The following is a 26,605-nucleotide window of genomic DNA, read 5'->3' as shown; positions in this document are numbered from 1 at the left end:
TTTTGGATGGCCCTCGTGTGATTTTATAAATATCAAAATGGCCCTTGGCAGAAAAAAGGTTCCACACCCCTGCAATAAAGGAACTCTTTTTCTGCCACCATGAGCCTCCTCCATTTTTTCAGGCAGTGCACTGCCTTTGTCTACCTACGATCTGCACCATGGATTTGTCTTTCTGTTTTTGAGATCTACAAGACTACTGCATCATACCATCCAGTGACAACATTGCCACTGTTTGGATTTCTGCTTTATATTCTTGCCTCCAAAGAGTATAAAAGATTGTCAATACCACATTAAACAGTGGGCTTTTACAAGGCCAGCAACCATGCTCTCTGACCTTAACTGGCAGACAGTCTCACCTACAGTATTCCATCTACAGTCCTGGTGTCAAGAACACAAACACCTTTAAATCAATATAGACAGGCAAATCAAACTCAAAGGATATACACAAAACTGGAACAACCTACCAGAGACTCTCACATCCATCACCAGTTTAAGTTCTTTCAAAACAAAGGCTGTCTCACATTTTAATCTGATCTGTAACTGTTACATACGCCTATACAGCAGGGCCCCGGGAATACGGCGGGTTCCGTTCCAGGGGCCCGCCGTATTGTGAAAATCGCCAGAAAGCGGATCCAGCGATTTTCAGTTCTGGGCATGCACAGAACGCGTTTTCGCCGTTCTGCACATGCGCGGCCTACGGTCTGCGCGCGCAGACAGCGGTCTGCGCATGTGCCCCGGGCGCACCCGCCCATTCTGCGCATGCGCGACTCGGAATTAAATATGGCGGCCCCCTTCTCGGTGCCGCCGTATCAGCGGATCGACGAAAAGCGGGGCGCCGAGAAGCGGGGCCCTGCTGTAATATATATTATCTCCAACTGTGCATGCAATGTCTTGTATATAATGTATACCCTGTTCACTTATGTAACTGTATTTGTAACCATGTATTATTTGTCTTAACTCTATGCTCAGGACATGCTTGAAAACGAGAGGTAACTCTCAATGTATTACTTCCTAGTAAAATATTTATAAATAAATAACTAAATATACTCAATTTCTCCACAGTAAGTGCCCCAGAAATCCTTTTTATGGATCTTGGATATATTAATATTTCATGAAATGCTTTTTCCTCATACTATAAAAAGAAATCTACACATACAAATGCATATTCTGCACAGTGTTTCTTTTTCATAATATAGTTTATTTATATACAAAATGTTGAACTCCTTCATGCTGTTCTTAAAATGTCAAGATATTGGTAGTAATTTAGGCATTAAAATGACATTGTCACTTATCATACATCAATATACTGTATCAAGATACTTTACCCCTATCTAACCCCTTGTGCATCAACTTATGATTTGGGTAGTGTCAACAACAAAACTTGATGAAGACTTAGGGCCTCATGAAGTAAGCGCTGATAAGCTGTTTATCGCCATTTTTTTGGCAAATTTGCCCTCCCGATTCAGTAAGCGCCGATAAGTGGGAATTATCGGCAAGTTTTGTTGCCGATATAAACTTATCGGCAGCCGGATAAGCCACTTATCGGCACTTTTTGAACTCGGCTGAATTCAAGTAGCCCCGATCAGCTTTTCGCTGCTGATCGGCACTCCAGAATGGAGAGTTTTTCGGCAATCCAGCCCGCCAACTAAAGTTGGCAAGTTGGTGGAGGAGAAGCATCGGCAAGGGCGACACTTAGAAAAAATCAGCCCTTTTTCCTGTCTGTGATTGATGCCAGGGGTCTCCGGAGCTGATACCAGCACCGGAGGCCCCCGGCATGCATCCGAGGCAGGAAAAATGCATGTACAGCCCACTTCATTACCTTAGCGGCTAACCGCTAAGGCAATGAAGGGGTTTAACCCACCGTGCCAGCTTTATTGTGGGTAGCGGGGGTGGGTGAAGGGGGTATTTGGCCCTTGTTGTTTGTTTAGGGCTTGCGGGGGGGTTGCGGGTGCACTTAACCCCTTCATGACCGTAGCAGTTAATACTGCTACGGTCATGAAGGTGTTAAGGCCTCCCGCTACCCACCCGCAAGCCCTAAACAACCACCGTTGGGGTAATACCCCCTTCACCCACACCCGCTACCCACAATAAAAAATAATCACACACAGCAGCCCCAAACAAAATAAATAAATAAATATATCTAAATAAAATAAATAAATGAATATAAATAAATAAATATAAATATATATAAATATATATATAAACCCAACAACCCCTATAACCCCTAACATACACATATATGCACATCAATGATACTATAGGCCAGCGGGGGCCCTCGGGTGTTACCCGCGGCCTGCAGTACCAATTATGTGCCCCCCCAAATTAATGTCAAATCACATACATACTTATAAAGAAATAACCCCCCCCCCCTTAACACATACAGTATAGTAATGGCTACAATTACTATTATCCACAAATGGATAATAGTGAATGTGCCCATTTTAAATACATAAACACCAATCAATACATTAAATACATATAGTACTCACCCATGTCCGGCTGCCACGATGAAGGCCATCCTCCTCTTCATCCTGCCCATGCCCCCTCCGCTGCTGCAAAACAGACACAAGAATGAAAACATCCAATGTAATGTCCCCTAACCCCTTAATCACCATAGCGGTTATTAACCGCTACAGTCATTAAGGGGTTAACCCACCCTCACCCACCACTCGGGACGCCTACATACCCTCCCATACTAACCCCCAACCCCGTGAGGCCTAACCACCCTCACCCACTACCCACAAGGGAGGCCTACCCACATACCGTTGGGGAAAATACCCCCCCCCCAGTACCCACAATAAAAACAATACACAGCCCCACAATAAGCATCATTCTATTTATTAAATACATTACCCACCCCCTGTGCCCCCCCATAAATACATGATTTATGCTTTTAGAAACAGGGTTCATAACACAGCCCCACGCGAGTCCCCGGCGGGCTGGCGGGGCACCTGACAGACCTACAGGGTACCAGCAGCTCATTTCAAACAGGTTCTGGAGGCCTGTTGGTGGGTCCCGCCAAGCACCATGGCCCCCAGGTGCTCTCCTTGGGTCACCGTGGGCCACAATTGGGTCCCCACGGTAGGCCTGCGGATGTCTGGGAGCCCCGGGTCAGACCCACAGGTGTCTGCGGGCCTCAGGTGGTTCCCACAGGGGTCTGGGGAACTCACGAGTGCTCACTACGGGTCCGCGGTGCCCCCACGGATGTCGGACCACCGCTTCATCCCCGCACCTATGGATCCGCGGTGCCCCCACGGATGTGGGACCACCGCTTCATCCCCGCAGACTACGGGTCCGCAGTGCCCCCACAGATGTGAGGCCACCGCTTCATCCCCACAGGTGTCACCTGTGGAACCACCAGCCTGATACCCGTGAGATACCCGAGGAGACCGCAGGTGGTCTCCAGAGGTCTCACGCAGAACCACGGAACAAACCCTGAATGTAAAAAAAATAAACCTGGCCTATACATTCAATACATACACCCCTCCCCCCCCCCCCAACACCTACAGTACAATAATGTGCAAAATAACTATTATCCAGATAGGAATAATAGATTATTTGCCCATTATTAAACACATTAACTGGCATATTCAAATAAATAAAGTACTACTGACCTCATCAGTAAGAAGCCCCCATCGCCAGCAACATCCTGGTCTTTCGTTGCCCACAAAATACATAGCCAATACAAAGCCAATACTTTGCAATTACATTCATATATCAATTAACTCCTTAAACACCTTATCGGATAATAACCGCAAAGGTAATTAAGGGGTTAAGCCACACTGGCCCGATACCCACCCTTCACCCATTCATTTGTACAGTGGCTTCATCATGCAACTATATATATATACAGAGAGAGAGAGAGAGCGAGAGAGAGAGCGAGAGAGAGAGAGAGAGAGAGAGAGAGAGAGAGAGAGAGAGAGAGAGAGAGAGAGAGAGAGAGAGAGAGAGAGAGTTACACACATGATGAACCAATATACAAATAAATGTAGAAGGGTTATCAAAAACATGCTGTACTCCAAATAACACTTCTCCATACAGACACACTACAATAAAATCAATTTCCTTTAATAATCCTATCTGATCTTACAATCAAAATCCTCAAATGCCAATCAAAAACCTCAAATGACAATCAAAACATTGCATTTACATTGTATATATGATGCATACAATCTATGCACCATATACATTCTGCAAATGAATGTTAATAATAACATTCAAAACAAAATACCAATACCTCCAAACAAGTATACTATTTTAACCAATCCAGTAACCATAAATCAATTAGCATTCATTAATGACATCCCTAAACAATTTACATTCCATCCCTAACAATTAAACAATTAACTAATTCAAGCGTTGAACAGAACAATTTACCCTGTGAAAAAATCTAAGTACCAACAAGAATACAATATAGAAAAACAAGCCTCACCCTGACCTAAAGTACACCATCCAATAGCAACAATTACATCTATCTAAATTTAAAATACATTATACACACATTTAAGCATAGCAGCATAGCCAAATTAATTTAAAACACAGCAAAGCAAGCTTTTAAAACAACATAATTTCTTACCCTGTATGTATATATCAATCTAGACATACATACATACATACAGTGGCAAGAAATGATATACCAAAAATAAATCAATACACATGTTAAAAAAGCTTTTTTTAAAAATACATTTCTTTAGTTCACTTACCATTACTTGACCCACTCACCGACTCCCGTTGAACAGCTTACTCTCGAACCAATCCACGCACAGGAATCCATAAAATAAAAAACCATAAAATAATAAACATTAAAATAAAAATCCAAAACAATCCACGGGTCTTCTATTTGTAATCCATCTTCATCTGTATTCTTCTTACTTCTATCTGCGGCTCTCTTCCGGGGTCTTCATGTCTTCTACGGCCATGCCCTGGCCTTCTTCTTCTGTAGGAGGTCCTTCGTGAGGATACTGGCACCTCATAAAGGGGCCTGTATCTCGGGAAGCAGGGGGTCCCCGGACCTGAACCCATGCGGTTCAGCTCCGGAGACCCCCTGCACATGTACACTATCAGTAAAAGTTGTTTATAAATACTTTATATTTTGCCGATGTTTGCGCTGAGAGAGCGGCTGGTCTCTCTCTGCTACAAACACCTATCGGCAGAAAAGGCCTATCGGCAGGTTATCGGGAGCCAGGCTGTTTCGGCACAGGCTCATCGGCAGTTTTGCTTTCGCAGTGATTCGGCAGGGATCAGCATGGATTCGGCCCTTACTGAATACTGCGAGGGCAAATCGCCAAAATAAGGCCTATCGGCAACCCTTGGCGATTGCACTTTTTCGGCGCTTACTGCATAGAGCCCTAAGACATGTTATAATGGAATGTGTCTATCTCCTTTTCTATTATTGAATTTATATTAAGTATTCCTAATATCTTCCCAGATGGCATAAACCTCTCCAATAAAAGAAGCATAATTAACAAGGCCTCATTAAATGCAGCAACACGTAGATTATTTTTAAATTGCCCTGAACTCCTTTTTTATGTTTTTCATACTTATAATCATAAATTACTAATTTCCCTTATTAGTCTAAAATATATTTAGGGGCCTCTTTTCTGTGAATAACAGCTTTGTCTTTACCCTAAAAACGAAAAGGGAAAAGGGCTCTAATGTGTAGTACTAAATATGGAAGGTGATAGTGTTAATAGAAATTGGTCAATTGACCATGCAATCTTGCAGCCGGTAGAAAGGTGTTTAACCAAACCCCAAAGAGTAGTGGAAAAGGAAACGATGGTGCATGGATTGTGTCAAAATAGTTTCTAAACAGAAATGCTGGGATTGGAGATTATGGAGAACAGTAAAGTAAATTATAGGAATGTACACAAATTTATTAAAACATATGGCCTTTGTGACTGAAGAAAAGTTCAGTAAGCCTAGAACTGAAATAAAATACATAAATGCATACATAGATAATACTGTAGATGAAAGTGAAGGATGCCAAATTGGTGACTGATCAATGAATGTCAATCTGTGTGATTTTATAGAATAATCCTATATAATCTGTAACCCTGGTACCCCTGGGTACTGAAACTACGCGTGCTGCTTTTTCCTGTGTGGCTAACAGGAGACCTGAGCCTCCGCCACTGGAAGCCTGGGATATACTTATTCTGCACTCGCATTAACACATGCGTGAACCGGGAAGGCCCTATACTAGCACAACACCGCATCTGCGCATGCGCAAACCCTTTCGTGTGCGCACGCATACAACAATGGTGGCGCCCTACTGAGGGAGCCGCCGGCGAGCCCGTCGCCACCCGCAACAGCCCCCACTGCAACTAGGGTAAGAGAGGGAAGCGTGAGAGTGGGGGGGACTGGAGAGGACCTGGCTACATATCTATGGAGTATAGGAATACAAGTAAGCCCTGAATTGATTCCCAGAAGAGCAAGCTAGTATGTTGCGCCATATTCTTTAGGAAATTGATCCCTCCAGAGTGGAAATTGGAATATCTCTCCTTAAGGAAAATATCCCTCCAAATAACAAGTTTGGTCTGGAAGGTGCACTTTAGATCCACAGCATAGGCAATGTTACACAATTTAGCCATATTTACTCATAAGAGTGGCATTCACATACAGTTATGAAGACGCTCATACCTCGGTGGGATTTGATCACCCACTATTTCTGCACATCTGAATGGACTCAGCAGCCTCAGCAACCTAATAGGAGTTTTTACATGGAGTACCTCTCCCAACGGGCGACCGGGTTGGTCTTGATGGTTAAGCTGTTTCTGGGTGGCACTTCCACACCTGTCTCAGCGGCGTCGAATCTACCAGCGGTCCTCCTCGTCTGCCCCAGTTGCTTTCTGGCCATGTGCTTTGGCGTGCTTGAAGGTCACGAGGTTGCGTAGGCGTGCATGTGTAATGTGAGCGTTCCGGCGTGGATCCAATAGAATAGTTGAGAGAAAGGGGATGATGTGTCCTCTCTACCGGTCCTTCTCAGGCTCACAAAGGGTTTAAACGCAACCCGGGTTATTGTCCCATATATTGTCCCTCTGTTTATTAATCACAGAATCTGTACTAACAATACCACCTAGATGGTATATAGATTAACGAGCCTGAATAAGAGATGTCCACACTGGCGTGCACATCAATTACTGCTGACAATTAGATAAATATTGTGTACAGTATAATGCTTGATAGGCATCAAAAAGTGAATGCTCCTGTATCAAGATGTATCAGAAATCAGATGGCAACACCTATGTGTCATCCAACCCATATGCTAGCACAAATGCAGACCTAGGGGTCTATGCAGTAAGCTTTCATATGCCACTTATCGAGCACTTATCTCCCAAAAAATACATTTACATACATTCAATATTTTACTAACCTTTAGCATTCCGACTCCCGGGGAATCAGGAAGCTCACATACGGCGAAGGCCTGAAACTGCATCCGATGCCATCCGCCATGAAGATCCAGATCATGTACCCCAATTCTTCTTTCTTTTATCTTCAATCACCTTCTTCTATCTTCTTCTGCAATTATTTCTTAATTTTCTTAATCTTCTGTTTTCATCTGTCAATCCAAAAACCCAATGGTAGATCCACAACACGATGTAGTCTCGTCGGATTCTTGGGCTCAAATGAGGTGTCACGGCCTTAAATTGCTCAAATTCAAGAATCCGTTCCGATTGGTTTATGTGTATACACCCACAAATTCTTATTGACCAATTGGGACTCTGTAAGGTACTTAAATACCTGCATTACCCAGTGTAAATTATACACTGATGAAATAGGTTGTACACCTATGAAACACGTTGGATGACAGCATTTATATTATTCCACTAGTATACTGTATTTGCTCCAATTTAGCTCTCTGCTAGAAGCAATTTATTGCAAATCATTGGCTGTGCCTGGATGCCTACCGCTTTGCGCTTCTCACGGCGCTTAAGGTAAACTTATTGGCCACTGCCCCCTGCTACACAGGTGAGCCCCGCTACATGCCTGCATAGGAGTTGCTTCTTTCCGTCTGCTGACGGCTTTAGTAAACTGATTAGTGAGTATTATGCTAGCGTTCTGCATATGAATGCCTGGAATTTTGTTCTGAATTGTGCAGTTTTGGTGTTGAGCTTCTTTTGCCTTGTGGCTGCTGCTCATTGGAGTTCTTGTGCACATCCACCTACTGCTATACTGGACAGTCACGCTTCATTATCCATGAGAAGTGATTGACAACTTTCTAATTTTGTGTCTAAACGGAGGTCTTAGACCCTCACAGGACTAGCTGGACTTTTATACTATTCACATATCGGTTGGAATCCTGAAGTGACTCCATTACGGAATCTACCCACATAACACCTGGTGAAGGAGACCTACTCAAGATCCTTAAAGTAGCTTTTCTTTCAAAATCTGAACAATGAGACCTGCTAGAGTATGAATAAATTTGTCATAACGCCGGATATTTGTGTTCAACGATCACCTTTTAGTCAGCTTTGTCAAATGGGTTACTGGCTTGTGAATAGAAATAGTATTCTTCATGTCTTCAGCAAGGACAGTTACTGGAGTAACAGCCCAGCATTTATTGTTATTTATTTATTTTTATTTATAAAAATGTTTTACCAGGAAGTAATACATTGAGAGTTACCTCTCGTTTCCAAGTATGTCCTGGGCACAGAGTTATAAAAATATACATGGTTACATTAAAGAACAGGGGTTATACAATCAAATCACATACAGATCGAGTTGGAAAAATGGGTACAGGGGATAAAAGGCTTTTGAGTTTTAGATTGAAATAGAGCAGCTTTAACATCACTTTTACATCACCAGACATCAGCGAACGGCAGCAAACGGCTCACACCCTTTGGCTGCCCTTCGGCTGCGCCAAAGGCTGTGCGCCTTTGGGGCAACGCAGATGCACAGTGGGGTGGGTGGCTGAGATGCAATGCAGCTGTGAACAAAAGCTCTTTGTGTCCTCATGGCTCGTTAACATTCCAGTGGGTGGGGTTGACGTTCCACACAGAACAAGCAAATGTTAACCCTTAGCACGCTGGTCCTTTGCATTAGTGATATGTTTGTGGGTTACACAGATCAGACAGCTTTCGGAACATTGCTTACTAGGGTTGCTATTCAGTATCCTGGGATGCAGTGCTAGATTAGTGCTCAAATCAATGGGACTAATATCTTCTCTTGCACATGTTGTACAAGGGCCTATTTAGGAAATAACTAGCACAAGACAATTTTCTCAAAGTGAACCTAAATTCGATAATTGCGATTACAGTACTAGTTTGTATGAAACACTTTGAGATGTTTTCTAAATTACATAGAGATAATGTAAATAATACAATTTACAATTATTAATCAGTCACTTTTAAAATAGGCTGTTCTTTTGATTTAATATTGTGTTGCGCATTGTATCTGTGGTCTGTCTAACTGCGGTGTTCCTACTTTCTTTCATTCTCCTAGGCCTGCTAGTATGACGACCAGACCAGAGTTGGTAAAACCGGAAGTGAACCATATGTAAGTTAATTTTTTTTGTGCTCTTTGTCCTTTTTTTTTTAAAGTTATTGTATGTATGTATGTATATGTATGTCTTTATTTATTTAGCGCCATTAATGTGCATATCACAGCAGTAATATGACAATCATAAATAACAAATAATACAGATAGCACATAATGGGAATAAGTGCTTCAGACATAAAAGTAACTTTTAGGAAAAGGAGTCCCTGCCCCAAAGAGCTTACAATCAAATTGGTAAGTAGAAGAGCGTACAGAGACAGTAGGAGGGCGTTCTTGTAAGTGCGTCTGCAAGGGGCCAAGGTTTATGTATGGACGTGTAAAGTATCAGCTACGGAGATACTCGTATGCTATGTTAAGGAGGTGGGTTTTAAGATGGGTCTTTAAGGTGGATAGAGAGGGTGCTAGTTGGATATTGAGGGGAAGGGCATTCCAGAGGTGTGGGGCAGTCAGTGAGAAAGGTTTAAGGCGGGAGAGGGCTATAGAAAAAAGGGGTACAGAGAAGACTTCCTTGAGCAGAATGCAAGAGTGGGTGTTCAGTGAGAAATTAGGGTTGAGACGTAAGGAGGGGAAGAAGAGTATAACGCTTTAAAAGTGAGGAGGATAATTGAGTGTGCGTTACAGGAATTGATAGGAAGCCAGGAGATTGATTTCAGCAGTGGAGAGGCGGAGACAGATTTAGGAAAGAGTAGAGTGATTCTGGCAGCAGCGTTTAGGATAGATTGTAGGGGAGACAGGTGAGTGGCAGGAAGGCCGGACAGCAGGAGGTTACAGTAATCGAGATGGAAGAGAATGAGGGCCTGTGTCAGAGTTTTAGCAGCAATAGAGGAAAGGGCGTATCTTTGTAATATTGTGGAGGAAAAAAACGACAGGTTTTAGCTACCTTTTGAATGTGAGAGGAGATGTGAGAGAGGATTCGAGTGTGACCCTAGGTTACTGAACATTGTTATTTCTAGAAAATATGGTCTCATAAAATATATTATAGCAATTATTGTTTTACTTTTGTGCTGTCTGCAACATATAATTTTGTATTTCCCTCTTATGAATGTCAGTTATTTTCAGTCATTTCTAGAGAGCTCTTCTCAGTGCTGATTACATTGGTTTCAAACATTCTCTGCATTTCTGCTCATTTACTTTTGTAATGGGTATTATAAACTATATTTCAATGTTTAAAGCTAGTTCATTTAAATGTGAACTATTATGTCTTACATGGCACTAATGATCACAATATTATACATAGTAGCGCAAACTGACTGTTTCACCCACTTTGGATATGTATACAAATAAGTGCTCCTCAGTGAAATATATGTGGTTATAACTGTTTAATATTTCACATAACCACACTCTATTCCACTTTTATTTTCATCATCCCTTTTGTATATGGTTCTAGAGACCGTTTGTTAAGGCAGCACTGAGGAGCACTTATTTGTATACATATCCAAAGTGGGTGAAACAGTCAGTTTTGCAATAGAGTGAGTGTGGTTATATGATATATGTGGTTATAACTGTTTAATATTTCACATAACCACACTCACTCTATTGCGCTTTTATTTTCATCATGGCACTAATGATGTCTGCAGTATTAAAAATGTATTCTAAAATCTGTTTTAAAAATGTGCTTAGGCAAAATAACTACAGGCTATCATTACTGCAACATTCATTAAGACAAAGTTTATGAAAGCTGGATGACTAGTGAAAGCTAATTTGCAATAATTTTACTTATTATTATTGAGGATATGTATACTGTATATACTGTATTTATGTAAATGCAGGCAAGTTCATAAAAGCCTATTACAAACTAGAAGAAGGCTATGCTTGGGAGGTTTCCACAATGAGCTTAGTAATTAAAGATTAATTAAGCAACAAGAGTGCTAGTTAATTTTTACACCGAAATTCAATCTGTGCTATAAAACTGGTAGTAGAAAAGTGTAGACATATTACTGTATGCAACAAAAGACAAAACTGCCCAACGCTACACCCAATTTGACAATATACTGCAATACTTCAGTGCTGATATTTTCATGAGTAAGGGTCATTTACTGTAGTTATACTCTTTGGCCAACGTGTTATAAGCCTGCAGCCACGTCACGGCATACCCAATTACAGGTCCTAACACTACCTGATCAAATCCTCATGTACCCCTGTAACAGGGGAGTAATCCCTGTTCAAGTAATGTGCCTTTAATCTAGCAGTGTGGTGATTAACTACTGGTGAATTAATTGCATGGTATTTTCACTAGAGATACTGCCAAGTGAATAGAAGCTTTGTTTCCCCCCTGTGTTTGGATGATTTCCTGATGAAAAGGAAAAGGCACAATAAAGCCTATTATAATTTCACCTTATAAAGTCTCCAACTGTGTACCTCTGTGAACGTCCGTCTACATTTGGTGTCCGAAGTGGGACAAGAGGTGTCTTTGAAGTTAAAAAGGACCGGAGATTTTTATGTGAATTTTTTTTGTTATGCTTTTTGCCTACAAACAGTCTGAGCAACTTAAAATAAATAAATTTAAAAAAAAAAACCTCATGCAGCAGAGATCAGAGTTAAAGGGATACACACCACTGAAACCACACTGCACTGAAACTTACAAAAACCCAGAAGAGACTGCTGAAGTAGCTAAACCTTATTTTGCCTATCACAAAGTGTAATATGGTCATTGAAATAGGGGTTCTCCTTCCAGCCATAGTCAGGGTTCAAGAAGTGAGTCAGCCCTTAAAAGGGATAGGTGTTTGTTGTTTTCAAAAGTTTCGCTGAAGCAGTGAATACAGATGGTGACCCACGAGTGGTACTGATTTTGCAAATAAAGGTTGCCACACCGCATAGGTCTACCAGCTGTGAATGGAGTATATCCAGAAAAGTGTGAAAATTGATACAAGACTGTGCTGAAGCAGGGGAATTTTTAGCAAACAAATGCTGAGTGTAAAATTGCACTATAGGGGAAAAAGTGATTTCTGAACTGTGTAAAAGATTTTTCAAAACTAATTGCTGAATGTTGAGTTACCCTGCCGGGAATGAAAGAAATAGTCCACTGCAAAGAATGTTTTTTTTTCTGCAAGTAAAAAAGTCTGCCTATATATATCTTGGGAGCAAAAACAGACACCCAAAGTGTGAAGTGTGAATGCCATAATACCCAAAGATGAGACTGAAAATTACTGAACTCAGGCAGAAAACCAAATTCTATTGCTGAAGCGGAGGGATTGCACCTAGCAAGTAAATGGTGTAAAGCAAACAGAAGTTTTTTTTTAACCTAGCAACCACACATTCAGCATACCTAATGAGAGATTATACCTAGCAAGTAAATGGTGTAAAGCAAATAGTCTTTTTTACATAGCAACTGCACATCTTGCATACCTGATGAGAGAAAATGCATGCACAGCACTGCTGATATTTTAAATCTTCTCCAAGAAAGAAAAATTCTACAGAGATGCCTGTGAGAGCTACGACCTCTACAAGCAAAATATGCCCACCTGTAGGACTACCACAATTGGGGGTTCTAGCAAATACAGTGGCAACAGCTGCAACAGCGCCTCCTGAGGTCAGGAAGAAAATTACACCTGATAGCCTAAAAATGGAGGACATTTCCTGTAATGAACCCTACCCCATGAAAAAGTGGCCCTTCCAGTCCAATAAAGTGGAAGACATCTCTTACGGGGAACCCGAACCGAGTCACACCCACAAAACACCCCAAGAATGGTGGGTGGGCCTGAACTCGGCACGAACAGAAAATACCGCTCCCTTTGATGACGAATATGATCAGCAGGAGACAGAGCGGGAGCAGCAGATCACCCAATATTTCTATCAGCTAAAGCAACTGCAAGAAAAGCCTGGCATATATAATGAAGCTGCTAAAATTTCAAATGAAGATGGAGACCCCAATATCCCTGAAGGGACTGTGTCATCCAAATCAAAAAGGCGGAAAAAGAAAAAGAAAAGCGGTTCTTCACTTACCGTGGAAGGAACAGACATGTCCGCAGATCCTGTGGAGGAAAAGGGGGACCGAGTTGCCCTGCAGCCTAGAGAAAATGGAGAATTCGTCCCGCGGGTAACCGAATATCCAGAGGGCCCAAGGCAGAAGTCGTGTACCCCAAAGAAGTGTCTGTCCAGTGCCAACAGTGAGGAACCCTCAACCAACCATCCCAGGGAAGTGGAGCCGGAACCAGTGAGTGACGATCCCTTGACCAGCCCTGAAGATGCCCTGAAAAATGCCAGGCATGACTGTGATATGCTCTGTGAACAATTGAAACAAAAGGAAGATGGTTAAACAGAGCTACAGAAAAATAACGTGAGGCTACAAAAAGATGTGCTCACAATTTACTCTTTAGCCAGGACAGAATTGGACGATCTCAAGACTGAGCTAGATACTGCAAAGGCTACTATTTCCGCCATGGATGAAAAGCAGAGCCAATCTGATAAAATGGTGGCTACGCTAAAGCGGAAGTATGAGGAGGCACTGAAGAAGATGACAGTCTTCCAGCAGGAGGTTCACACTCTTCATATAGAGCTAAATGCCTCACAAAGGAGGTCAACAGTGTCCGGATAGAAGTGGACGTATCTCAGAAAGAGGTTCAGACACTCCGCAGAGCACTTGATGCCTCACATCATGAGACCAACAGCTGCCGCACAGACCTGGAAGTTTCCAGAAAGGAACTACACAGTCTCACTGAGGGGCTGGACATTGCTAAAGAAACTATTGGTAATCTTGATACAGATCTCAAAGTCTCTCAGAAGGAGCTTCAGACCCTCAACCTAGAGAAGGAAGTCTCACGCCAGGAGATTGTCATTCTCAAAGCAGATGTGCGTAAATGGAAGGAGGACTGCAAAGAAGCCCTGAAGAATACAGAGACTGAAAAAGGAAAAAATTCAAGATTAAAAAGAGAAAACTTAAAACTGAAAGAAGAAAATTTTCAGTTGACAGAAGAAGTCAAGGAAAAGTTTGAAGCAGAGCACCGACTGCAGAACCAACTGCAAGGTCTGCGTACGCACCTCGAGAAGGCAGCAGAGAAGCAGCGAACTCTGCAGGATGACAATCTGCAGGCTGTTAAAGAAATTCAAGTGCTGCAGGAACGGCTGATGACCCAGTATGTCCCCGCAAAGCAGCATGAGAAACTGAAGGCTACCCTGAGCATCACCAAAGCAACGCTAAAAGCTAAGCTTAGAACCCAGGTGACGCGGCACAAAAGGGAGCACAAGAAGGTCCAGAAACTGAAATAAGTAACTGTGGCCCAAGCAAAGAAGTTCATAGTGCTTCACAATGCAATAAAAATGTGGAGGCAAGCTCAGTGAAAGCAAAGCATGCAGATAAATTCCCCTTGAAGAGACTTGCAAGACGCACTCAAAAAACAGGGATCTCTCGCAGATGAGATTACAGTCCTACAAGGACAAGTATTGACCCTGACTAAGCGTCAGTATCCCACAGCCTCAAAAACCCATGAAGACAAGGGTACAGTGAGAGCTGGGAATACCGCTTTTCTGAAAGACAAGGTTGCAAAATTTGAACCACCTAAACAAGCACTAGCAAAACCTTCAGCCACCAAGCCGGCAGCAAAAGAAGGTACACGTGCTGAATTAAAACCAGAAGAATCCTTAGCTGATGAAGCTGAAAAGATGGGACATTCTCTGGAAGTGGGTGTGGAATTGCAACTTAATCACAAAGAGGCTGAACTAGCAACCCCATTGAGTGGGAAAAGGGCACAGCGACAGCTTCAAGAGCGGAAAACTAAAGGGCTGTTTTTAAACGCTCTGCAACTGCTGCCATACAGTATGCCTACAATAAGACGAGTACCCGACGCGAGGGAAATCTCATGACCGCGCACGTAGAAAAAAGACTATACTTGGAAAAAGTCCTCCTCGAGCGACTGAGGGGTGCTGATCTCAAACACCTTCAGGAGGAGACACGAATCAACTGGAGAAAGGGCTCCAATCCCAACAGGACTGATGGTTCTCTTCCTTCATCCACTCTCATTCAAGTCACAGAGATATCTAGAATGAGAGTGGAAGGATGGGCTTTGGCCGTTGCAAGCCCGAGCTTCCCACAAACAGGGGAGGTACGTAACAGGGGAGTAATCCCTGTTCAAGTAATGTGCCTTTAATCTAGCAGTGTGGTGGTTAACTGCTGGTAGTCAATTAATAAACACCACCTGCCTGATTTAGATTGCTTACAAAAGCCTTTCTGTTGAGACAGGAAGTGGCTCCTTAGCTCTGAAAGAGAGCTGACCTTTGGAGAGACAGAGCAGTGTTCTTGAGTCTCCCAGGAGAGACTGACCAAGAAAACACACATCTCTGGAGCTGACCGGTATTGAGCTCTGCCCAGCATAGCTGATTTCAAGACACAGGGAAAACTACTACACCTGAAGCTGAACCAGGAAGTGAGAAGATTTTCCCTCCAAGAAACAGATAAGCCTTTTATTCTTAAGAGACTGCTTATATCTGCTTATTTCATGCTATATGTTTTGGGGCTGTGAGACATGTTTGACTTAGGGAGTTGTGAATTAATTGCATGGTATATTCACTAGAGATACTCCCAAGTGAATAGAAGCTTTTTTCCCCCCTGTGTTTGGATGATTTCCTGATGAAAAGGAAAAGGCACAATAAAGCCTATTATAATTTCACCTTATAAAGTCTCCAATTGTGTACCTCTGTGAACGTCCGTCTACAACCCCTCTCTGAGGATTTTAACAGGTAGTGTTAGAACCTGCAATTGGGTATGTCGTGAAGTGGCTGCTAGTTTATAACGCTTTGGCCAAAGGGTTTAACTAAATGACCCTTACTCATGAAAATATCAGCACTGAAGTATTACAGAGTGTATTTTGTACAATTGGATGTAGCATTGGGCATTTTTGTTTTTTGTTGTATGCATTTGGCCATGCTCAGTAGCTCTCCTGTTTGACACAATATATATGCTTTATAAATGATGTGATGGGTTTTGGTGTTCTTGAGCTTGCTGGGATATTGTGTGTTTTATTGATATTACTGTATGATACAGTACATAGAACATCTCTACAGTGGTGAGAAAAAGTTTGTGAACCATTTAAGATTTTCATGTCACATATTTCAAACCTAAAATATTATTAGAGCTTAATCTAAGTCCTAATACTAGATAAAGATAACCAAATCAAACAAATGACACAAACATGATCTTTTTTCAACATTTATTTTTCCACAAATGATTCAACATTCAATATCAATGTGTGAAAAAGTATGTGAACCTTTAGATTCAGTACCTAGTGGCACCCCCTATAGCAGCAACAACTTCAACTAAGAATTTCCTGTATCTGCTGGTCAGTCTCTCACATCTGTTTTGAGGAATTTTGGCCAATTCCTCATTACAGAACTTCTTCAACTCAGTGACAGAAAATGGGACCTTCCCATAATGGTGTTCCTTCTGCCTCTTCCTGGACAGGAGACAATACATTCACAAATTTTACTGAACCCTTCCCCTCATCATCACAATCCCCCCCACTGCACAGACCCCTCCAAATGTATATCAGGCATAATAGACATTATATCGCATTGTCCATTTCGAGCCACGAAACGCACGGGTGATAAAGTCCTGGGGGTCAGGGGTCGCACCCTGGGACAAGTGACGGACGGGGAGAGCGGGACAGAAGTGGCAGATGACACAGGGTCTGGGGCCGCCGATGACAAGGAGGCCTCACCAAAGTCTCGCGGTGGCACATCACGGGATTTCTCCCCAGGAGGAGCAATGGCACAGACCATGGTCAAGTTCAATTGCCCTCATCCTTTGGCTTTAATATAGCGAGCCACAGCCAGCTCTTGGGCCTGGCGAGCGTCTCGGGCTTCCTTCTGCTCCCTACATCGCAGGAGGAAAGGATCGTTCGTATCAATAGCACTCACCGGAGCGGCCTGGATGTCACAGGAGCTCACCCGGCTGGGCGACTCGGTGGCCTTCACATCTCCCGGTGGTGGAGTAGCAACAGTAGAGTCGATGCAGTCATCAGGTGTGGTGCCAGCCGGCACTTCTCCCGATAGTCAACTCTGTAACAGCATATAATCATAGTGGCGTTCAGCAGCTCGCATGTAGGATAGGGCACGAGCTCAAGCCTCGCACATCTCCTGCTGATGCCGCAGGTACAGCTCCGCAGCTTTCTGAGCTTGATCCCAGCGAGGATCCGAAACAGGAACAATCAGCTCACGGCTAGCAGTAGCAGCAAGCTTGTTCCCAGCAACATCGAGTACGTTGGAGGTATCGGCTGATACCTCTGGGGTGTCCGGGACAGCAGACTCTTCAATGGAGGATACCTCCCCTTCGGAGCAGCTTACCGGAGCGGCAGTAGAATGCATCTCACCATGTGGAAGTGAGGCACGGGCGCAGAGGAGGATGGCTCCGCAGACGTAGGAGGATCAGGCACTCGTTGGAAAGCATTCACCCAGGCAGTAGTATCCAGCAGAGAAGGTTGTAAGGAGGCGGTCACTGCTGCCGCCAGGGAAAATGATATAGCTCACGCTAGAAAATAAATTATAGGTTTATTTGTGCAAATATAGCAAAAAACAGCCGCAGAGAAGAACTCTGACGCGTTTCGTCACGTGTGTGACTTTGTCGAAGAGTATCCAGCAGAGAGACTTCTTTTCGGCCACCATGCCTTACAGTGGGCAGATCTGTGTTGGACCTGGACGACGGGTAAGTGGACACCACTTGCAGGTCAGGTTAGAACAGTTTGTACACCATGGCGATGTAATGATGAGCAGCATCATCGGATGATACTTGGGCCAGTTGGGACAACTTACGCACCAGTTGATATAAGATACACAGCTCTCCGGTGCTCATGACAAGGTCTGGTTCTTCAGGGCCGTCAGGTCTATCCCGCAGATAAGGCACACGGCAAGCGGAGAAGCTTCCCATAAGATGCAACAAGCCGCCGGGGTAGTCGCATAGCGGGCAGACCCCGAGTAGTTGGTTCTCAGGGGATTCCTGGATGACAAGGACTCCTCCGGTCAGTTCATAAATCTGCCCCTGGCTCTCCATCAGTATGGCAGGCAATTCACAGTAGAGGCACAACTGCTGTCTCTGGAGTACACGTGCGTCTGGCTCTTCACATCCTGTGTGCTCCGGCAGGGCACACCCAGCTCCCCCCCATGGTAAATAATATAGTCCAATCCAGAGCAAGCAAGGGGGAAGGGTTTCAATAGTTCGCGCTGTTTCCCTGCAAACTTGCAAGTTGATGCAACTTTTGCAAAAGAGCACATGGCTTCCCTGGTAAGGCGGGAAGCACCATTTTGAGGTAGTAACAGTCCATGCGGTCCCCAGTTCTCTGGAACCTCCATTTTAAAGCAGAAAGTCCAGCACCATGAGAGCTAAAACCACCATCTTGTGAGGACGTGTGAGAACAGGCGTGGCACACTTTTCTTCAGTAAGGGGCCACACAATCTTTCTGTTGAGTACCACGCACCCTGGTATAGCTCAAGGGAACGCCTCACGAACCTTGACCGCCATCGTCCTGTTATTCCTGGGTGCACAGGGGTCTCCGATCTCACCTCAGAGTCCCTGTCCCCTTGATATCATTCTCCGTTGTGGGGTACAGAAGGGTATCACGCTCCCTGGCCCCTAGCCCCCAGGGGGTCGCCCCAACTGCAGTGCCAGGCTGGGCCTGCAGGATCCCTGGTGTAGCCTCACAGACCCGTTATTCCCCATCCTTTTCCGGTTATCTGATAGGCAAGGTATCCATGCTCCTTGGCACATAGCCACCAAGGAGTCGCCCCAAATCCTATGTAGTCGCGTGTATGTGGGTATCCACGCTCCCTGGCACATAGCCACCAGGGGGTCGCCCCACAGGCTAGCAACATTATGTGGGTAACCACGCTCCCTGGCACATAGCCACCAAGGAGTCGCCCCACATAGCAAAGTCCTTTTAGGGTAACCCCCTCCCTGGGGAAGCTTCAGGGAGAGACTCTGGAGAGTCTGCCTGATGCTGCAAAAGTCTCAAATACTGCTGCATGGTCCACTGTCTCTGGAAACCTGTCCCGTTGATAAAACCTGTCCTGTCCTGGGGAGCAGTTCATCCCAGCAGCGCCTCCAAATGTAACCCTTTTATCCCACCCCCTAAGTGAGATGGGGGGCTTCTCTCCTTCTTGGTTACTTCAAGCGGTCTGAGTGCTGCGACCTGCTCGCAACAGGAGGGCTGAGGGCTTTGCGGTTGTGTGGGGAGAACCAGGACAGGGAACAGGGGGACAGATTTCCTTGATCTTGGTATCTCCTGATGGTGCAGTGCCTCCAGCCAGGGAGGATCTCCTGTTGATCTTCAGGGGATGGACCCCCACTGACACTCCTTCACAACCAGAGACAGGAATCCACACAGCAATGTCTTTTCATATTTATTCAGCAGTCAGCTCGTGCTCAGAGAATATACAGCTCACATGATTCTTATCCTCCTAAGCTTCTCTCTATTCCCTCTACATCAGATCCCTGACATAGGCAGCATGGATCCCTCCCCTAACAGCCTTAGCTTGGTTAGGAGGGAGAGGCAGGTCTTTCTCTGACTGACTTCTTCAGATCTCTCTCTGACTAACTAATTTAGGAGGCATGTCCCAATTTGAACATCCTTGGGGATTGTCTCTAACTCTGACTCATTACAAGCCAGAGCCGGATACAGATTGGCCCACACACATCAGGGGGCGTTCCAACCAATATCCACCCCTTAGATTGACAGCCTCAGAGTTGCCAGGTCTGCCCTTGAATACTGATACATTATTCAAGGCTGGAATACACACACAGGCCTAATAATGAATCTAACCTTTCCACTGCCTGCACTAACAGGATTGGCAGAGGAAAGGCCCAGAAACAGAAGTAACTGCCGGGAGGCTATGTTACAAAAGTATTCTGTGTTTTTACCTACAGTATACTGTACCTTCCTGGCCTAAGACAAGTCTATTAGGAGGAGGGGGGGTGAGAATTCTTTTTGCAGAGGCTTCACCCCATACAGCTGGGGGCTGCACAAGATGGAGGCGCTGCACCTGTGAGTTGAATTTGGTCAAGACCCCAGAAGCTTGTCCTGTAATTCCCATTAACCATCATGCGGGAGAACCAGGGCCCAGTTTTACCAGCAGGTATGCACCACACAAAGCCATGTAACTGGAGTAGCATTTCCCCTAGGAGACCCTATGTGAGATTGGGTGGGGGAATCAGGGTTACATTTATACTATGCCATTCATGTACATAACGCTTTACAGCAGTAGTACATGTGATATAATAATACGAGACAGTGGGAATAAGCACTTCAGACAAAAACGTAAGCAGGAAAATGAGTCCCTGCCTTGAAGAGCTTACAAGCTAAGTGTTAAGCATAAGCATGGAGAATTTACAGATACAGTAGGAGGGTATATAACGTTACAGCATAGAATGTATTAACCTTTTTGAGGAAGGAAACCTAAACAAAAAAGGGAAAATATCCCATATTGCCAACATTTTCTAAGGGAACAACAGACCACTGGAACCACCACAAAAAGAGCAATGGAAAAAAAAACCTAAACCACAATAAAGTTGCTCTTTCATAAAGCCTTCCAATTCATGTGTACTCCCCACAATGTGCGGAGGGTATACGGCTATATATAAGGCTGCCAGCGTAAGCAAAAACTGTGTAATTATGCTTTGCCATCTCTGCTTTGTTCCTGGAAAAGAATGTGGATTGCGCAGCTGCAGTGATAATTATGACTATTTTAACATCTCCAAACAGCCCAGGCGTATGCAAATTAGAAGATTATAGCACTTTTCAAATGCATTTTATCATTTTGATCAAATTAGGAGAAAACATTGAAATGTATCGCTGTGAAACATACTTTATTGAATCTGGCACATAGATGCCTAGAACCACAAGATTCCGTTAAGCTACTTAACGTGACGTTAACCTAACTTAAGGTCACATTAAGACTAGCGGTGTAGCCACAAAGGACATTAACATAGCGCAAAGCCATGTTTTCTCCTGTAAAGAGCACAGCGTTAACTATAGTGATTATTGCATGCCAATGATATGTAAACATTGCCTTTTCTCTAATGTTCATTAAGGTTAACGTAGAGATTAACATTATGTTAGTTAGGTCATAGCTACATTTGGTGTCACTTCCACCCAGACCATGAAAGAGGGCTTGTACCAGGTCTGGATGAGTGTAACACCACTGTTAATCATGCTTTAACTAACATGGCATTGTTTACTGTACCAGTGTTTTTTCCCTCTACTTCCCCACCCAAGCTAATATAGAAGAGAGCACAACGTTACGACACAATACAGTGATGATAATCCTATGCTAATGAGATGTAGTTCGGACATTGTTTTTGCATATATAACCCCTATTTGGCTGCAGGGATGTACACTTGAGGAATACTGTAATTACATACTTTACATTCTCAGTGGCTTTCATTCAGCTTGGATTTTGACAACAGGTCAGGCAATATGGATGCACCATGATTATTAGGCGCCAGGAACTTTTCTTTTAAAAAGAACTGGTATTTCTTTAACAGTCTGCTGTAGAGTGAATCAGAGGCTGGATACAGGAGCTTGGATGCCCATGACTCTTGATCTTTATTCAGCCCAAGGTAATATACTTTACAACAACTCAGAAAGCTTAATTCAGCAAATAAAATAAAGCGTACAACTTAACAGGTAGCAACACCTGGAACTCTTACATCGACCCCTTGGCACTAGGAATATTACCATTAGCAAGTAAAAAATGGTAGGAAGGCAGTGCACTGCTAACTGATAGTATTAGAATACTAAAACGCAACAGAGTAGCGCTTGGATATGAATACTCCGTTTTTGTTTATTAAATTTGTTTTTTCATTAAATTGCGTTTTGGTATTCTAATACTATCAGTTAGCTGTGCATCGCCCTCCTACAATTTTTTACTTCCTTGTGTAACCCTTATTCCCCCCCCCCCCCCCAATTCTCTTTGGGAATCTAATGCTCAGGATACATGTCTCAGTGTGGTGCGTACCTGCTGGCAACAGGGGGCCCTGAGTCTAGCGTGATGACATGGGGAATAACGGGACAGGCTTTTCGGGTTGTGCCTCTGTCTCTTCTACTGGTTTAGCACCTCCATCTCCTGCAGCCCCCAGCTGTATGGGGTGAAGTATCTACAAGAGAGTTCTCCTTCCCCTCCTCCCGATACACTTCACTCTCAGGCAGGAGTATAGGTAAAAGTGCAGTCTTTATTGGTCTCTTATTCAGAAGCCAGATCACACAGCAGGCTGTCTTCCTCCAGGATGTCCCTGACCTCACTCCCAGCCTAGGGCACCAAGCGTGGGTCTAGCTCTTCCCCTACCCTCTAGGCAGGGTAGGAGGTATGGGTTGAACACTCTCACTTCCTGTAGGGAGGCATCAAGCCTGCCAGTCCTGGCTGTTGCTGTGTCACCCTTGTCCCTCTCACTCTGGGGACACACTCAACTAAATTGGAAGTGGCAGTACACTAAGTAGCTCCAGCAGGCACCTCCCCCGTGTCTTCTGATTGGACACAGAGCCTGATGACCTGCCTTCACTGACTCACTGCACTGCCTGAAGTGGGGAAAACCCATGATTGCTCCTGGTAAACATGCCCTTACACGGGGATTACTGCCAGGAGGAGGGCAGACCTATAGCCCAAACCACACAGGGCTACACTTGTTTACTTCGATTGGAGCACGCTTTTATCACGGATGGATCTACGGCTGTCTCCCTCCTATCGGCACTTTCTCTATGAGGATCTACTCAGTGCACAGGTTTGCAGTCTCTGCGTGACACCATATAGTCGGGGTGTGGGATGGTGTTTACTGGGTCTCTCATCTCACAGTGAGCACCTCAGTGACTCTGTTCCCTCCTTGATTCATTACCCCTCCCCCAGCCTGCATGCATGGCGCACCTATATATGGGACATTGAAATTCATGTGATATACAGCCTGACCGTGCCAGTTCATTTACTGATTTTTTCAAGATTTACATTGTGCCAGCAGTTCTTGAGCACTAGTTTGGGGCTCATATCCTACCTATCTTACTGCCATTAGCAGGCTAATGTAGCCTTCTGATGACTCACAGCAGTCTGTTGGTTATCAGAAAGAGAGTGTCTCCCAGCAGTTGCCTTTTAAAGCCTGCTAATCAGTGATGCTGCGGAATACCTGAGCCCTGCTCATAGGCAACCCTAGCTCATGGAAAAGCCAGACCTGAAGTACAGGTATGTAGCCATATTGTAGTCCATTACTGTTGTCTCCTGTTTGATGGTAGCTAGAAGTACTCGCGGTGGAAGCATGATCCTCTATCCCTTCCCTGGAAAGGAAATTTGCATTTCAATTCTCCTTCCCAGGTCAATATGAAACTTCAAAGGAGAAGGGCTGGAGGACAAAGTACCAGTGTGTCACCATAGGATTACCATCCTCCATGATAGTCAGCCGCTTCAGCGGAGCATTTTAAAATGCCACCTACGTAGTACCGGAGGCGTTCTACTGCCCATTTTATGGCCACACCTTTTCAATGAGTGGGTACTGGGTTTCCCTGGGTATAGTTTCTGACTAGAGATGAGTGAATGTGTCCAGGTTCGGTCTGCATAGAATTAGACACACTTTTATAAACATTCTAAAGCAAATAAAAAACACATCTACCAATCTGATTTGTTGCTGTTCCAAGTGATGGTTTCCTTTTTTTTTTTCACGATGTGATGTCATATTAAAGGGAGGGAAGATTACGCTACCTGATTGGCCGACTTCCATCCCTTTAAGATGACGTCACATCCTTAAAAAATAATAATGGAGTGCTGTCACATGGTACACCAACCAATCGGATTTGGCACTGAAATGTGATGTCACAGGCCTTATACAAGGCCTACCCCATCTCATTTGAGCCCAAGAAGCAGTCAGGGCAACATCTTTGGGCCCCTTTGGATTATAAAGAAGAGAAGACAGAAGAAGGAAAGAAAGAACTTACTTAACGTCTCTTCAATCAACAGAGGACCATGGACTTCTTCCATTCAGGCTGTTGAGCATTGCGTCAGTGGCCAACAGTTGGTGCCTGAGTAAGATCCGGATGGTGAATCTCGGCAAAGGTAAGAAACACCGATTGTATTTTATTTCATTGTGTATTTTTGTTTTAGGTTGCCCATTGATTGGCAATGTGTTTATTTACGCCCCTTTCAGGGTATAGATAAGCACAGTGACAAGCAATGCATTTTTTTGGTAAATGTTTGTTTTTATTTAATTGTAATGTATTGTATTTTTTGTTATATTTTTTTTTTTTAGGTTGCCCATTCATTGTCATTGTGGTAATCCATGCCGATATTTGGGGGTTTGTTTACCACAGTCGCAATCAATGGCTTTATCGTCAAATGCTTTTTTAAATTTAAATGTATTTTATTTGGTGCTTGTTTTATTTATGTTGCTCATTTATTGTGGGCATGGTCTACCACTGTGACAATCAATTGGTTTATTGGCAATTTTTTTCAAAGTGAAAAGTAATGTATTTTATTCAGTGCTTGTTTTTTATTTGTAGCATCCTCATTCATTGCCATTGTGGCAAACGGGCATGGTTTAACACTTTGATAATCAATGGGTTGAGGGGGTGGGTGTAGTTGCCCCTGGAATGGTGGTCAGCCTCCATGTTGTGTAGCAGGAGGGGGGGGGTTAACCCTTTAAATTACCATAGTGGTTAATTACCACTAAAGGTGATTAAGGGGTTGCAGATAAGTAGTTAGTATTTTTATTTTACTGTCGGTGCCCACTGATGATGAGGTGTACGTAGAGGAAGACGAGGAGGACGATGACGGCCTTCATTCTGGCTGGGGTAAGTACAACTTTAATTTACTATATGTTGGCTGGGTAATGTTTAGGTTATGTTTTATTTTTTAATGGGCAAATGTGCTCTTATCCACATATGAATAATAGGAATTTTGCCCATTACTGTACTTTATGTGTTATTGTTTAATGTATTGTATTGGTGTTTGTATTGTATTGTAATGTTTATTGGGAGTAGAGGGGATTGGTGAAGGGGTGGTTTCCCCGAGGTGGGTGGCTAGGCCTCTTGGGTGGGCAGCGTGTGGGGTTAACCCATTCATTACCATAGCAGTTACTACTGCTAAGGTAATGAAGGGGTTAACCCCTCCAGCAACCTTCGAGGTAAGCCTAACCACTCACAGTGGGGAAACTACCCCCTTCACCCACCCCCTCTAACCCCAATAAACCAGATACTCTGGCTTAACCCCTTCATTGCCTTAGCAGCTAGCCACTAAGGTAATTAAGCTGTTTTTATTTTATTTTGATAACTCAATATTGAAGCAGGGGGTCTCCAGAGCTGGACCGCATTAATTTCAGCCTCGGGGACCCCCTGCTTCCCGATTTATAGGCCTTGTTATGGGGCGCCAGTATCCCCATGCATTGTTTAAATATCCCAATCACGTGGCCCATGACGAGGGGAAATTTAAACATGGCAGGGATAATGGCACCCGATAACATGGACTGTAACTCGGGAAGCAGGGGGTCCCCGGACCTGAAATTAATGTGATTCAGCTCCAGAGAACCCTGCTTCAATACTGAGTTATTAAAATAAAAGCAGTGCGATCGCCTATTAGAGGCACGCAGGGAGAGTGACTGATTCAGTCTCACTCTTGGTGCGCGTCTCCTACAGACAGGTGCAACCCGATGGGATTCACACAATGCGAGCCCCATTCAGATGCAGGGACCCCCGCTGTGTTAATCCTGATGGTCCATTAAGTCTCCTTACTGAAACCGCGAGCATAGATGGAAAAAATACAGTGCCGCAGGGGATTTAGGGTAGCTGCGCGACCAACCATAGTATTGCATCGGTATGTGACAAAGGTATATGAAAAGAGTTAATAAAATCTAGCTATCCTGCTTATTCATTTACCTCCCCACAGGGCCCTCAAAATGCGCAAAAAACGTCACACACTCAATATGCTGCCACAACCAAGAATAATTTAAGTTCTCTCCTTTGAAGTCCTTGGTCCCGTTTACCGGAACAATATGTAATTAAAACAGAAATCCAATGTAGCAAAATGTGTCCGAAAATGCAGTTAATTTCTTCTAAAACGTACCAGGTGCAATTAGAGCCCAAAGACAGTACTTATAAAATCTAAGATTTAATTTATGAAATAGTGGTACAGTGCTTTGTTACAGAAAAAGAACGTTACAAAGACA

General features: G+C 43.9%; 1 protein-coding gene across 2 annotated transcripts in view; it reads left to right on the top strand.

Moving 5' to 3' along the window:
* Window positions 1–26,605, top strand: part of ST8SIA6 (ST8 alpha-N-acetyl-neuraminide alpha-2,8-sialyltransferase 6) — a 121,454-nt gene that overhangs the window by 34,878 nt on the left and 59,971 nt on the right. For both annotated transcript variants that reach the window (XM_075587502.1, XM_075587501.1), the window contains exon 2: window positions 9,439–9,492. In XM_075587502.1, coding sequence (XP_075443617.1) covers window positions 9,439–9,492 — 54 coding nt within the window. The remainder of the gene's footprint in view (window positions 1–9,438; window positions 9,493–26,605) is intronic.

This window comes from Ascaphus truei, chromosome 2, assembly GCF_040206685.1.
Source record: "Ascaphus truei isolate aAscTru1 chromosome 2, aAscTru1.hap1, whole genome shotgun sequence".
NCBI lineage: Eukaryota > Metazoa > Chordata > Amphibia > Anura > Ascaphidae > Ascaphus > Ascaphus truei.
This window is presented reverse-complemented; position numbering and strand designations above follow the sequence as displayed.